The 16,765-nt window shown below is 42.8% G+C and overlaps 1 protein-coding gene across 1 annotated transcript; it reads right to left on the reverse strand.

Annotated features, from left to right (window-relative positions):
• Positions 1-1,461: 1,461 nt before the first annotated feature.
• On the reverse strand, positions 1,462-2,530 carry Or6s1 (olfactory receptor family 6 subfamily S member 1). Its single transcript, XM_006994834.4, has one exon. The coding sequence runs from the start codon at positions 2,521-2,523 to the stop codon at positions 1,462-1,464; it is 1,062 nt and encodes a 353-aa protein (XP_006994896.2). The 5' UTR covers positions 2,524-2,530.
• Between the last annotated feature and the right edge of the window lie 14,235 nt (positions 2,531-16,765).

The raw sequence follows: 16,765 nt of genomic DNA on the forward strand, positions 1-16,765 counted from the left end.
AGCAAGTGCGTCAACCCACTGAGTCATCTTCCCTGCCATCATCATCATTATCGTCATGATCATCATCACCATCATCACCATCATCATCATCATCACCATCATCATCATCATCATCATCATCATCCATGGGGTCTCATGTATCCCAGGCTGGCCTCAAACTCTATGTAGGTGAAAATAACCTTGAACTTCTGATCCCTTCCAAGTATCGGGATTACAGACACACATTATCACATTTAGTTTACAAAGCGATCAAGCTCAAACCCAGAACTTCATTCATGCTAGGCAAGCCCTCTACCAATGAAGCTACACCCTCAGGCCTCCTTTTGATATTTTTTCAAGTATTATTGCTTTGCATAAATATTTGGAAACCTTTACTGAAAGTGTAGTCAGTCTTTACTTTTGAATAGAGGATATACACGGATATTCCTAAAGGTCGACTTAGGGATATTTTAACAGATCCCATTCCCAGACAAATGCACACATGTACAAACACTGAAGGTGATATGATGATGGGTGGGTGATGAAACCATCATTGGGGTCTTGATATATCAAATAGTATGAGTTGGGCTGGAGAGATGGCTCAATGGTTAAGAGTACTTGCTGCTTGCTCTTCCTGAGAATCTGAGTTTGGTTCCCAGCACCCACGATCGCCTCTGTGGGCATCTGTACTCAGGTGCGTGACACAATCTAGGGGTCTTGATCAGCTTCATTTTCTCTGCCAGTTAAAGAATTACAAGGCAGGGGTGGGGGGAATCTCTCAAGCGAGACACGTAGCAGCCGAGAAATCTCCAAGTATGAAAGTGGGAGCAGACAGACTCAGTTGAAGGAAGGTGTTCATCGGGAGGTGAGAACATATGCATACAGCAGACACACAGAGAAAAAGACCCTCTGCAAAGCAGAGGAGGCATTCAGGAAGCCAAAAAACCCAGGCTCTTCTCCAGGGCTCAGGTTGCTGAAATCTCTGAAGAGTTTCCCTACCCTAGCTTAGGGCTGATCACTCTGAAGAAAGATAGAATAGTCAATTGGCCCATAACTGTTGTGTAACAGTCCATCAGCTGAGGGCCTATTGGCAGAGGAAAAAAGGCCTTCCAGGACTTTGTTTTAAGCTGTCTCAGACCAGAAGGTGAGGAAGAAGGCAGCCATGTTGGAAGTTGGTCACCTGTGTTACCTACCCATGGCCCTTCTCCCTGTCTGCCTACCAGAGAATCTGTCTAACTCCTGGTCTCTCGTGTGCATACCCCACATTTCCCCCACCTAGACACACAATTAAAATAAAAATAAGATATTACAAATAGCGTGAGTTGTTATTACTCGGCATAAGGCAGAGTCAACACATTTCACGTGAAAAAGGAATTTAGAGTTGGTATCTTTGAAGCTCACTGTGGGTGCTTTCATGATGGGCCAGATGAAGGAAGGGCTGGCAGTGGAGCTGTGTGAATCTGAGACGGAGTCCCTCTACTTTCAACTTACTGTCTTCTTCCTTGGACTTTCTGGAAGCAAAGAGTTGTCGGAAAACTCTGCTACTACCTTTCTGAGCATGTCTTTCAGTGCTTCCTTGACTCGATCGTTGCGCAAGGCATAGATAAACGGATTCAGCAGGGGAGTCACAAATGTTGTTACCACCGTCACTGACCAGTTAGTGTCCACGGAGCCACTCTGTGATGGCCGTACATAGAGAAAAATGGCACTCCCATAGAAGAGGGTTACCACCATCAAGTGGGAGGTACAGGTGGAGAAGGCCTTCTGCCGGCCTGACGCGGAAGGAATGCGCAGGACGGCCAGGACGATCTGGCCATAGGATGCCGCCGTAATAGTGAGCGAGGACACAATGACAAGAAAGGCGAGGATAAAGTCAGTCTCCTCCAGTTTCGTAGTGTTGGTACATGCCAGGTGTAGCAACGGGCCACTGTCACAGAAGAAATGCTGTATCACAGCGCCCTGTTTGCAGAAAGGAAGTAGGGCCACTGTCACTGTGGGGCCAAGCACGGAGAGGAGTCCCCCCACCCAGCAGGCGGAGGCCACACGAAAGCACACGGCTCCGCTCATGAGCAAGGGGTAGTGCAGAGGACGACAGATGGCCAGGTAGCGGTCCACAGACATGACAGCCAGCAGGAGGAACTCAGAGGCCCCGAGAAAGAAGTAGAAATAAAACTGGGCAATGCATGCAGCAAAGGAAATGGTGTGTTGTTTTGAGAGGAAATTGCTCAGCATCTTAGGAATGATGACAGAGGTGATCAGAATCTCTAGGCAGGACAGGTTACCCAGGAAGAAATACATGGGCGTCTGCAGACGATGATCAGCTCCTACCACCCCCACAATCAACACGTTGCCCGTTAGAGTCAACAGGTAAATAAGAAAGAACGTAGAAAACAGTTCCACTCCTGTGCTGTTAAGATTTGGGAAACCTGCCAGGACAAACTCTGTGGTCCCCTCACTGTGGTTCCCACAAGGGGCCATTATTATCTCTTCCACCTGTAAGACAGTATGAACGGGGTCATGATGAAGGAATGTCCGATTACTCATCCTGAAACTCAACATCATTATCTGATGACAGAGCTGGAGAAATCTTCCCTAAAGAGTAGCTCAGCCTTGAGAAAATATCAGGAGCCTGAATCTCCACATATCTCACTCTCAAATCTTGACTGATGGTTCCTCGTGATGATGAGGAAAATCTCTCTGAACATCTGAATTGGGCGAAAATATGAGAACATGATTCTGTGAAGAAACAGGCTCCCGCTGACTTCCTGCCTTTGGGTTCTTGTGTCCCTACTCTGTGGGCTGAGGCCACTGTGCTCCTTGGCTGCGATTTTTTTGTAAGGAGTGAGTGAAATAACAGGACAAAGAATTCAAAAGCGTTTCCAATGCCAACCTAACAAAGGAAGTGGCAGAGAAAGTGCGAGGATGAAAGTCAGAATCTAGGCCGGGCTTGCCACCACATTTGGAAGGTGATCGAGAATGGAGCTTTGTTCGCATTTCAATAACCTAGCCACATAATTGGCCATCGAAGCTGGGCCATTTTATACACCAGTTCTCCCTTTTTATGGAGAATTAAGAATCTAAGCAAACTCAGATCTCCACAAAATGCTTGCATTTCTGAAGTAAGTTGTAATACGAAAAAGGAAGATATAACAGTAAGCCATGTTGATTCTGTTTAATTAGTCTGCTGTCTTCAAGTTAAGTATGCTTGTTAATATTAATATGAATTCATGAAGCCTTTTTCAATTTGTGACACTTTCTCCACTGAACCACAGTCCAAAGCCTTCCCAAAACCGGGTGCCATTGAATTGTCAGAAACAGAATTACTAATTCCTGGCTATAATTAATTAAATTGGAAATGAGCTGATTCATGTCTTTCCAGTTCCACCAACTAAAAAAATAAAAATTGCCAAAGTGATGAGATTCTGAAGTGCTATCTTTAAAAGTCTCCATTAAAAGGTAAGGAAAACACAAAAGAAAAAACGAATTAAAAACTCTTGGTAGCATCACATCAGAATTGATTTTAAAAGCATTGATTCTTCTCCAGCTGTACTGTTCTGAACACCCCAACCATCCAATTCCCAGCAAACGTTAGACTCCTTACGTTCTGCTCTATTATCCTTTCTCACCTCTGAATCTTAGATGTGTGAGTGGGAAGCCTTTGTACCTTGTGTCTGGGACACAGCAGTTTTGTGATCCTTCACCTTAGGGGCTCATCCGGTGTCCTCCCTCCAGCCTCTACAGAAATCCCATTGTGTAGGTTAGGACTGCCGTGTTAGCTCTGCTCTCCTCACGTGCCACATTCTGTATTCGGTGATTCAGAGACAGGCCACATTGCTGGGTCACTCACTGTTCAATGCCTAAGGATGTGGCAGAAAAGTTAGCGTTCGTGACCAGAGGAAATGCTACTGGTGTGTGGAGAATGCCAAGGAGGATATCAGAAATGAGCCTCACAGGGAGGGGAAAACAGTATTCTCAAGAAAGAAATGCCTAAAATAAACGGTCTCAAATGAGCGCTTGAGGGGAGAGGGACATTTCCACGGAAGCAATGCATTCAACCTGAGAACAGAAAGTAAGGAGACAACACCAGACATCCAAAGACAGACCTGTTTTCTGGCCCTCTGACATTCCCTAGGAAACCACTTCTCTGGCCTGAGCATGTCTTTATCTGAAGGGACAGAAGAGTGACTTACCTGCTCCCAAATGCCACTGATACCTTCACAAGTGTAGGACCCTGAAATATTTGTCTTTCCCGTTATGAGTCAATGTCCCCTCCATCCTATGGCCCTTCCGGCACCCTGTGCTGTGAAGCTGAGGGTAGCCTGGTGTCCGTGGAGTTCCAAGGGATGGATGCTACACTCGGGAAAACAAGGAGTTGGGTAAGGCCTCTTCCCTTGGGCTTTCTGCCCTGGCATAACCTCTGGTACTAATTTTCTGCCTAGCGAGCATGGGGCTTTTCTGACCCTGAGGAGGGTGTTACACTGTTCCTTCACAGGCTTTCTTTGTTTGATTGTTTGTTTTGAGACAGAGTCTTGATAAGCAGCCCTGGGACTTGCTATGTAGACCAGGCTGGCCTTGAACTCACAGAGAGGGGTCTGCCTCTGCCTCCTGAGTGCTGGGGTCAAAGGCATAAGCCACCCTTCCCGGACACACTGCCCCTTCTTTTGCCATGAGCAAGTCAAACATCAGAGCCCGGTTTTCTCTGTGTAGAAAGAATAGCTCAGACAACATGAACTCTAGTCAGTACTGGGCACAAGGCGTGTGAAAGACAGCACAAGGCGTGTGAAAGACAAATGTCTCGGCACTCTAAAATGTCACTACCAGAACAGTAGCTAGAAGGCAAGGGGTAAACATTGAGGGTTCCTTCTGCCTTGAGAATACAACACACTTACCAATCGCTGTTTTCATCTCTAGGGGTTGAAAAACACTCCATTTTCCCCTTGTCTTGCTGATGGATTTCAGGTGTAGAGTGTCCATTGTCTACTTTTAGACCCGGCTCTTCCTGGCTCTGGTTTTAGAGTGCAGGGAAGAGCACTTGAAGTCACTGGTAAGTATCTGTACCAAAATTCACCATGAGCCACTTCAGTTTCAGGTCGGGGAAACAAGATTTGATCCAGACATGAGGGGCGTACCAAGCCGTGGTGCCGTGTAGAGAGAGGTTACCCAGACAACGATAAGATAAAGGAAAAGAGAGAAGGTGGGGTGCAAACACGGCCCAAGGCGCCTGGGAGAAATCTCTAATTCTATGGCCACTTTCTAGACACTGTGCCTGGTAAATCTGAAAAGGAGACAAGGAATGATTTCTTCATTTGCCATCAACCATCCTATGAGGTGACTGTAAAAGGAGCATTAACTATGGAAATGGGGGAAATCATGGCATCCGACCAGCACCAACTGCCTCTCTCCTCATGACACTCAGGGGGAGATATCTGTAACCCCAGTAACACAAACATCATCTCTTTACCCTGAGGACTTGACACAATAGCGTGAATCTTTCCCTTGGGTTCTAAGGCAGAAAATAATGGGAGGCTCAAGGGTGTGGTAAGACAGTAAAAGGCTGTACCAACTCTCTTCTGTCGCTTCCCGGCCATCTACTTTATACCCTACCAATCCCATGTAATTCCACACACCCAAAACACGGTCAAGGATTCTGGACAGCTGCTCACGTGTTCCCATCTCTATGAACTATACGCTCCTTACTAAAGACTTGATGACTTCTTGTTCAGGTTCAAGCCAGTTTACTCAGTCCTTCTACTTATTCCTCTCCATCCTATCTTTCTGACCACTTTCCAACCAGAACTATGACCCGTTCTGCTGGCTTCCCTCCAACCCGCTGCCTTATGACTTTTCTTCCTTGGTTCATCTTCTACCCTCTTCATCAGTAGTGCTCCAAGTCTTTACCTCTGCATTTCTGGCATGAGTCTCAATGCTTGGAACATACTAGATGCTTAAAAACAGGACATGTGCTAACCTGCCCTGAACCCCAGACTGGAAGAGCAGCTGAAATAGATGTGAATTGGGTTTTGAGCCAAGAGCACCCAGGGCTTTCTAGGGTCAGTTTGACTGGATTCCATCCTTGCTGGACATAATGCTTCTGAGAGCATAAAAGATAGCCATAAAGAATCCTGGGCAAAGTGAGACAAGTCATCACTAGACTGTAAAGGAAGAGGCGAGAGTGGATTGGAGGACTGTCAAAGCTGCCACACCGAATCAGGCTCTAAGCTAGGGTCTCACTTGCTAAGCTAAGGGAAGGATGCATCTGAAGAGAAGACCCAAGAAGTATGAGAGCTGTCCAGGGAACTCTACACAAAATTCTAAACCTTCACTGAAACATGAGCATATGGCTCATGCCTGTGGTCCCAGCACATGGGAGGGCGGCCATGATCTTGAGCCCAGCTTGGGATGTATAATAAGATCCTGTCTCAAAGTAAAACTTCTTGATTGAACTATAATACTAAAGCTACTGAAAAAGAAAGAATGAGGCGAGATCATATTTTTTAATTACAGAACTAGTTTTTCAAAATTGAATTTTTTTGCTAGCACACAAATGAGTTGGTTTCCTTGAGACATTTCCTTAACACATATTATTGTCATTTGCTTATTTTTATTTGCCCTCTTGTCCCTCCCCATGTCCTTTCTCAGTGTTTTGTGAATGAATCCCCTCCCACCTTCCGACTTCGTGGCACACACCTCCTATTACCCTCTCTCGTTCCCCCTGCCTTTAGATCTTTCTCTCTTTCACAGCCACGTTCTTACTTCCATATCCTACGTACACATATACAAACACGTGTGTGTACAATGTGTGTATAAATTTAGATCTAGACTCCACATATGAAAGAAAACACAATATTTGACATCTGAGTTTGACTTATTTCCATCCATTTTCCTCTGAATGCCACGATTTCATGCTATTTCACAGCTGAAGACAGCTCCATTGTGTGTTTTGACCCATGTGTTCCTCTTCTGTCTGTCTGTAGATTGTCCTTTAACTCCATTTCTTATCTGTCACGAATACAGTGGCAAGGGGCACAGATGTGCGAGGATCTCTGTGGTGTGCTGACTTGGACTCCTTGAAGTGTGGCTGGGTTATACGGGAGTTTTTAGTAATTTGAAGAGTCTCCATGTTGATTTCCATATTGGTTGCATCAGTGTAGTCTTACCTGGAATAGAGAAAGAGTCCTCTTTCCCTACATTCTGGCCGGCATTTGTTGTCATTTGCTTGCTTGGTGATTCCAACTGGAGTGACATGAAATCTCAAAGTAATTTCAATTTGTTTCCTGGTGGCTAAGTATATTAAACACATCCTAAAATCTTCATTGGCCATTTGTGTTTTGGTTTCTTGGAGAGCTATCTGTTCAATTCATTAGTTCATTTACATGAGTTATATGATTTTCGGTATTTAGCTTTTGGGTTCAGCATAGTGTTCACACATTGATCTCCTATCAGACAGAGTCAGCAGAGATTTTTTTTTTTTTTTTTTACCATTCAGCAGGCTGTTTCTTCTCTCCAATGACTGCTTCCTTTGTGGTGCTGAAGAGGTTTAATCTTGTTTGTCAACTCTTAAGTTTATTTCCTGTACAATTAGAATCTTTCCCAGGAAACTCTTACCTATTCTTGAAGCATTTTCCCTGTGTCCTCTAGCAATCTCAAAGTTTCAGGTCTGACCATAAGGTATTTGATCCATTTTGAATGAGTTTTTCTGCAGGGTAAGAGGTGTGTAGTGTCATTCTTCTACACGTAGACACACAGTTTTCCCAGAACGATATGTTGAAGAGACCCTTTATGCCAGAACATGTTTATGATGCCTTTGTTAAAGATTAGGTATTTGCCGGGCGGTGGTGGCGCATGCCTTTAATCCCAGCACTCGGGAGGCAGAGGCAGGTGGATCTCTGTGAGTTCGGGGCCAGCCTGGGCTACCAAGTGAGTTCCAGGAAAGGTGCAAAGCTACACAGAGAAACCCTGTCTCGAAAAACCAAAAAAAAAAAAAAAGATTAAGTATTAAAATTACAGAGCTACTTGTATGAAAATAGCTTTGGCATTCAGCTAATAATACAGTCAAACCTAACTGATCATATAACAGTAGAGCATATTAGAAAAAGTTTTGCTTATATTTGTGGCTTTATAAGCTTGTGATGTTTTAGATTTCACCTTTAAGTATATGCACATGGTTCAAAAGTAAAGCTATAACAATATATAGGGCCGGGCGGTGGTGGTGCACGCCTTTAATCCCAGCACTCGGGAGGCAGAAGCAGGTGAATCTCTGTGAGTTCGAGGTCAGCCTGGTCTACAGAGCAAGATCCAGGACAGGCTCCAAAACTACAAGGAGAAACCTTGTCTCAAAAAACCAAAAAAAAAAAAAAAAAAAAAAAAAGGTTAATAGCTCTAGGTTTAGCTCAATGGGAGTGTGCTAACTGCACGTACAAACCCACTTGTATCCCCAACAACACAAGGAGAAACTAATTTCTACTCCCTCCCTTGTCCAGACCCACTCATTCCCCGTCATCTAATTAACCACTTCATTGTTTTTGTGTTGATTCTTCCAATGTTTTTTTTGTTATATGACAGTAAAAGGCAGACATGTTCCTATGCTTACTCACGACTTTCCTAGAGTCTGCTGTTGCTTGCTTTTAAGATATCCTGTAAAATCCTCTACTCTCTGTAGACTGAAAACAGGTGGAAAATGTTTTAACTCAGATTATTAATGTGAAAAATTTGTTAGTTACTTTATGGAACAAAATATATAGCCAAAGCATCTGAAGGAAGAAAGGGATTATTTTGACTCACAATTTGAGGGTAAGGTTATCATGGGAAGGAAAGCATGGCAGTTGGTCACATGACCTCTGCAAAGAATCTGCAGGAAGCAGAGAGAGGTGAATGCAGGGCTCACCTCTCACTGTGTGGCCCTGGCTGACCTGGAACTCACTTTGTAGAGCAGGCTGGCCTCAGACTCACAGAGATCCCCCTGCCCCTGCTTACCAAGTGCTGGGATTAAATGTGTGCACTCCCACACCTGGCTCCTTTTCTCCCCCCGGAGTTCAGGACCCCAGACCTAGGAATGATGCCACCCACACTTAGGGTGGGTCTTCCCACATCGATGAACTCAACCTAGAAATTTCTTTGCAGATATGTCCACAGATTTGTTCTCATGAGAATTCTAAGTCCCATCAAGTTGACCATCGAGGTTAGCGATCACAACAAATCTATTGTGTTAAATGAATTTTAACCTCCTTAAACTAAACTGGTGTTCTCATCCTTGCCTATTGGGTCCTTTCCCTTCAGTTTTCCTCATCAGTAACAACTATTGCTATAAACAATAAACTATATAAAAATTAGTTATAACAAATTCACATATTTCTTCAAAATAAAACGGGGAGTATAAATAAAACTAGCTTGGCCATGAATTAGTAGTTTGTAGAATTACATGTTGGTTAACACTAGTATAATTCATTATACTAGTCTGGCTACTTTTAGTATGTCTCGAAATTTTCCTAACAAAAAGCCTCAGAAACGTAAGGTAGTAGAGCTGGGGAGGAGGCTCAGTTGGCGAAGTGCTTCTTGTGCAAGCACGGGGACCCGAGTTCGGATCCCCTACATCTACGTAAAAGCTGAGTGTGGTAGCACACGCCTAGTGCAGGAAGGAAGGGACGGGAGAATTCCTGGAGGGTGCTAGCCAGATGGACTTACAGAATTAGTGGGCTCCAGATTCGGTAAGAAACCTTGCCTCCCCAGGCACGGGATCGGGATCTGTCCCTGGTGCATGGTCAGGCTTCTGGGAATCGGGTGCCTGTGGTGTGACGCCTTGCTGCAGCCAGCCTTGGTGCAGTGGGAATGGGCTTGGACCTGCCTAGGCTCAGTGTGCTGGGCACTGCTGACTCCCCATTGGAGACCTCAGTTTGGGGGATGTGGGGATGCGGGGTGGTTCGGGAAAGAGGGCGGGGGGGGGGGGGGGAGGGGGAGAGATCTGTGGATGGTATGTAGAGTGAGTAGAAAATTTCTTAATAAAGAAAAAAAGGAAAGAGAGAAAGAAAGAAAGAAAGAAAGAAAGAAAGAAAGAAAGAAAGAAAGAAAGAAAGAAAGAAAGAAAGAAAGAAAGAAAGGAAGGAAGGAAGAAAGAAAAAGAAAGAAAGAAAGAAAGAAAGAAAGAAAGAAAGAAAGAAAGAAAGAAAGAAAGAAAGAAACCTTGCCTCAAAAAGTAGGTAGAGAGCGATAAAGGAAGAGACCCAGCACTAACCCCTGGCTGCCACATACTTACGTGAACTGCCATGAAGTCCTGACATCAAGCCTTCCCCACCATGAGGGACTGCACCTTCAGACTGTGAGGCAGAATAAATAAACCCTTCCTTCCTTAAGTTGCTTGGTGGGGTATTTTGTCCCAAGGACGCAGGAAGTAACTAATAATGCCTGCTCCATGCTCCCGGTTGCCTTAGTTTAAACCTCTCCCACCTGCTCTGTGTTAGTAACTCCTCTGGTGCTGTGACAAAATACCATGACCAAAGCAGCTTCAGGAAGAACAGATTACAGTTTGGATTACAGTTCCAGGGGGATGGGCGTCTGTTGTGGTGAGGAGGCACGGCAGCCAGTGGCCAGCGTGGTGTCAGGAGCAGGTGAGGAGGCATGCCAGCGTGGTGTCGGGAGCAGGAAGCTGAGAATTCCAGCGGTAAGGAGGAAACAGAGGAAGGTGACTGGAACTGGCATCAGACTTTTAATCTCAAAGCCCGCCCCCAGTGACGCACTTCCTCCAGCCAGGTACACCACCTAACCACACCTTCCCCCAAACAGAGCCACCAACGGGAATCAATCAAATTCCCCAAGCCTATGTGAGAAGCTTCTCACTGAGACCATCTCATGCTCTAAATGCAGAGAGGGAGAGGGAATAAAAATATATTACAGTGGCAACCTGAGTGATGACTGAGTTTTTAGAAATAAAGTATTTCCTTGGTTAAAAAAATTAAGGTCAGAAATACCCCCCTAAAGATAGAAACTAATTCTGCAGATTTAACCAACCACTCTCTGGGGAATGTCAAATAACATGTGGGTTATACAGATCCCAGGAAATGCAAACTGATAATGAACTCCTAAAGGAATTCCATTTTATCCGAAGCAACTGCTTCTGGTCCAAACATTGTAGAGGCAAGGTAGAAACCCCCAAGAACACAGAGAATCACAGTTTAGAATGCAGAGACTAAATAAGAATAATGGTTAGAATACAGAAGTCTCTGTTTCATTATGACAGATTCCTTGAAATTAATTTTTTCCTTTTGTCCCATTAAAATTTTTAACAGCATAGGAAAGCAAGAAAAAATGTTGTCACAAAATGATACAACAGACGTTCAGCTCAGTGCAGGCTGCTGTGACAAGTTGCCATGAACCAGGAGGGCTGAAGGTATAGGTTGGAGACAGAGCACTTGCCTGGCATGGACGAATCTCTAGTTTTGGCCTACAGCACTGCAAAAAACAAAGCGATACGACATTTATTTTCTTGCTATTGAAGATAGAAACTGGGAGCCAGGGTCATAGCAGGCAGGTCCTCCCCGTTTAGAGGATTTTTTTCTGATTTAGTCATCTACTTTCTTGCCCTCACAGATGGAGAGCAAGCTAGCTCTCTGGCCTCCTCCTACACAGGCACTAATTCCACTGAGGAGTGTTCTACCCTACGTTAACCGGCTTCCCATGGCTGTAACAGAAACCTAAGATAATCAATGTATAAACTTTTATAAGAAAAAAAAAAGCTTCATTTAGCTCACAAGTTTTTCTTTGATTGGTTGGTTTTAGACCAAGCTGGCTTCAATCTCACTACCTCTGCCTCCTCAGTGCTGAAATTCCAGGTGAGCATCACCATGCCTGGCTCGGCTCAGTTTTTGAAGTCTAGTCCTGGATTTGGAAGCCTCCATGGTGTTGAGGATTAAACCGAGCACCTTGCACGTGTTGGGCAAGCAGGTCACAACTGCAGTCCTGACCATGTTCTCATAGTCTCACAGTGACATGTGATCTCACAGCAAGCCCCAAAGCAGCAAACTGACTGGCGATGGATAGACCCTCCAACTATAATCCCAAATAAATCTTTCTAGTTTTTAAGTTGGTTATTGTGTTAATAAACTTTCAGTTGCTGTAGCAAAATGACTGAAACAAACAACTTAAAAAAAAAGTTAATTTTGATTCATGGTTCCAGAGGTTTCCAATTCATGGCCAAATAACGCTGTTATTTTTTAAGGGGTATCGAATACTCCATGATTAATTTTTTAATTTAATTAAAATATAATTACACCATTTCTCCTTCCTCTCTTTCCTCCCACCCTCTCCCATCTCTGCCTCTCCTTTGCTTCCTCCCAAATTCACAGACTCCTCTTCCTTTACCACTGTTGTTATATGTACATATAAAAGAATCAACATATAAATACAACCTGCTGAGTTCATTCACTGCCTTTCTAGGGCCCCCAGACTCCCAGTGGCCACACTGGGCTGGGACTCACAGAGGTGATTTTCACCCTTTCAGGCTGCTTTCAGGCTCCTCTCCTCCCACCTCAACTCCATTCATTGGAGATTCCAGCTCTTGGCACAGACCCAGGTCCCCAAAGATTTTCCACCCCTGTCTCTCTAGATTATTCTTTGTCCTACTGCAGCCTGCCTGAGGGAATCCCTCCTCCCACCAAACCTCCAGCTACCTAGGGACCCTGCCTCTTGGTGTGGACAGGGTCCCCTTAGCTCCTCCCCAGGGCCTCTCTCAGCTTCTCCTGCTGGCCCAGCTCTATTCTTCTCTGCCACCCACCAGGGACCCAAGGCTTTCCTAAGATCCAGAGGTCCACAGAGAGAGCAAAAGAAAACAAGGACCAGAGTAACCACCAACAGTGATAAGAACAGATATCAGCCTTCCAATCACCTGACCCATCCCAATCCCAGATGCCTAGACACCACCAGAACCCAGAAATCCTTCCACAATAAACACTGAAAAATGCAATATAAGTGAAGCACAAGACTTCTAAATAGCAGTTACAAGTATGTCCAAGGACCTTAAAGAGAATATGAATAAATCCATTAATCCAGTCTGTGAGAACACAAACAGTGGAACAAAATAATGAAAACCATTCAAGGCATGAAAGTAGAAATAGACTTGCTAAAGAAAACCCAAACTGAGTTAAAAATGGAAATGAAAATTTTAAGAAGTCAAGCAAAAAACCTCAGCGGTAAACCTCACCAACAGAATACCAGAGATGGAAGAATCACAAGATAGATCCCTCAGTCAAAGAAAATGTTAAATCTAAAAACATCCAGGCACAAAACATCGAGGAAATCTGGGACACTATGAAAAGACAAAAATCTAGGAATAATAGGAATAGAGGAAGAAGAAGAAACATAGGTTAAAGAAAATAGTTTCAACATAGAGGAAAATTTCCCTAACCTAAAGGAGATGCCCATCAATGTACAAGATGCATACAGAACACCAAGTCGGTAGGACCAGAAAAGAAATTCTCCACAGTACACAATAATCACAACATTAATGTCCAGAGCAAAGAAAGTATTAAAAGCTGCAAATGAAAAGCATCAAGTAACATTCAAAGGCAGATCCATTAGAATAGCACCCAGCGTCACAATGCAGGCCTGGACAACTGTTCTACAAACTCCAAGAGACCACAGATGCCAGTCCAGACTACTACATACAGCAAAACTACCAATCACAATAGAGAGAGAGGGAGGAAATCCACGATAAAACCAAAACTAAGCAGTATCTATTGACCAATCCAACTCTACAGAAGGCACTAGAAGGAAAACCTCAATCTGAAGAGATTAACCACACCCAAGAAGACAGAAGAATAATAATCCCAAGCCATAAAATCAAGCGGGGGGCACATCATAACAAAAAAAATAATGGGAATCAATAAGTACTGCTCATTATAACTCTTGATATTAGTGGCCTCTGTTTCCCAAGTAAAATAAGACCCAGAGTAACAGATTAGATTAGAAAATAGGTTCCATCTTTCTGCTGCATCCAAGCAACACACCTTACCAGCAAGGATAGACATGACCTTGGGGAAACAGGATAGGAGAAGCAAATGGATGGACCAGCAAAGTTACCTGGTGTAGCCCTTTTAACATCTGACAAAATAGACTTCAAGAAGTCAGAAGAGATAGGAAAGGGCACTACACGCTCATCACAGGAAAAATCCACCAAGAGGACATCACAATTCTAAACATTCATGCACTAAACACAGGGCACCCAAGTTCATAATGGAAACACTACGATAGCTATAGTAATAGTGGATCACTTCAGTACCCCACTCTGCCTAATAGACACATTGTCCAGGCAAAAACTCAACAGACAAATGCTGAAGTTAAATGATGTTATAAACCAAATAGACTTAGAACATATTTATAGAATATTTTATCCAAACACAAAAGAACATACTTCCTTCTCAGCAGCTCACAGAACTTTTTCCAAAATTGACCCCATATTCTTGCACACAAAGCAAGTCTCCACAGATACGAAAAGCTGAAATAACACCCTGCATCCTATCTGCTCACTGTGGATTAAAACTGGATACCAACAACAACAGAAACAACAGGAAGCTTACAAACTTGGGGAAACCGAACAACTCACTACTGAGTGAAAACTTGTCAAGTCAGAAATTAAGGAAAAATTTAAAACTTTTTAGAATTTAGTGAGAAGAAAATCACAACAAACCTATTGGACACAGTGAAAACAATTCTAAGAGACAAGTTCATAGCACCAAGTGCCTAAATAAAAAAATAAACTTGGAGAGATCTCATATTAACAACACACCTTAACAGACCTGAAAGATCTAGAAGAAAAAGAACTAACACCCAAGAGGAGTAGATAGCAGAATAGTAAAACTCAGGAATGAAATCAATAAAATAGAAACAAAACAAAAATCAGAATACCAAGAACAGTTGAATGAAATAAAGAGTTGGTTCTCCGGGAAAATCATAAGATTGATAAATTCTTAAGTAAATTAACTAAATGATAGAGAAGATTTAAATGAATAAGATTAGAGATGAAAAGGAGACACCATAACAGACACCGAGGAAATCCAGAGAATTATAAGGACACACTTTAAAACTCTGAACCCTATCAAACTGGAAAACCTAAAAGAAATGGATAAATGTCTCAATACATACTAGCTGACAAAGTTAAATCAAGACCAGATAAGCAACTTAAATAGACTCATAGCCTCTAGTGAATAGAAGCAGTATTTAAAAGTCTCCCAATCAAAAAAAGCTCAGAGTCAAAAGGACTAAATTCAGAACTATATCAGACCTTCAAGGAAGAATTAATGCCAACACTCCTCAAATTATTCTGCAAAATAGAAAAAGAAGAAATATTACCTAATTCCTTTGACGAGGACACAATTATCCTGAACCTCACAAAGGCCCAACAAAGAAAAAGAATTACAGCCCAATTGCCCTGATGAACACAGACAATTCTCAATAAAATACTTGCAAACTCAGAGGCAGGGGATTTTTGTAGTTTGAGGCCAGCCTGGTCTATCGAGTGAGTTCCAGGATGGCCAGGGCTGTTACACAGAGAAATCCTACCTCAAAACAAACAAACAAACAAACAAACAAATAAACAAACAAACAACACACACAACCAAAACAACAACAAAAAACCTTGCAAACTGAATCCAAGAACACATCAAAAAGATTATCCACAATGATCAAGTAAGCTTCATCCCAGTGTACAAGGATGGTTTGACATAAAAATATGTAAATAAATGTAATCCATCATAGAAACAGATTGGAAGACAAAAAGCACATGATCACCTCATTAGATGCAGAAAAGACAATTTTCTAAAATTTAACATCCTTTTGTGATTAAATCGTGGAGAGATTAGAGATACAAGGGACATAACTCAGCATAATAAAGGTGATTTACAGCAAGCACACAGCCAACATCAACCTAAGCAGAGAAAATTCAAAGCAATCTCACTAAAATCAGGAACAAGACAAAGATGCCCACTTTCTCCATATCTACTCAACATCGTACTTAGCTAGAGCAATAAGACAACTGAGGGGACTTGAGAGATGGCTAAGAAGTTAAGAGCACTGGCTGCTCTTACAGAGGACCCAGGTTCTATTCCCAGAACCCACAAGGCAGCTCACAACCATCTGCAACTCTCATTACAGAAAATCTATAGACACCCTCTTCTGGCCTCTGAAGCCATCAGGCACACATGTGGTACACAGCTATACATGTAGGTAAAACACACATAAAATTTAAAAAATATGGCAATTAAAAGAAATCAAGGAGATACAAATAGGAAAGGGAGGAGACAGAGTATCTTTCTTTGCAGATTATATGACTTTATATTTAAAAGACCCTAAAATCACCACTAGGAAATGTTTACATCTGATAGCTACTTTCAATAAAGCATCAGGATACAAAATTAATACATAAAGACCAATAGTCTTCCTATATACAAATGACAGATTGAGAAAAAAAATCATGGAAACCACACCTTTCACAACAGTCTCAAAAGTAACAAAATACCTTGAGAAAACTTTAACCAAGCAAATAAGACTTAAATAATAACAAATTTAAGATACTGAAGAAAGGAATTGAAGCACATATCAGAAGATGGAAAAAAAATGTCCGTGCTCATGGATTGGTAGAATTAATATAGTAAAAATGGCCATCCTAGCAAATCAGTCTACAGATTCAATGCAATCTACATCAAAATTCCTGCACAGTTCTTCACAGAAATTGAAAGGACAATGTTCAGCTTCATATGGAAATATAAAAAGCCCAGGATAAGCCAGGTGGTGGTGGTGCACA

Source organism: Peromyscus maniculatus, chromosome 9 (genome assembly GCF_049852395.1).
Source record: "Peromyscus maniculatus bairdii isolate BWxNUB_F1_BW_parent chromosome 9, HU_Pman_BW_mat_3.1, whole genome shotgun sequence".
Lineage (NCBI taxonomy): Eukaryota > Metazoa > Chordata > Mammalia > Rodentia > Cricetidae > Peromyscus > Peromyscus maniculatus.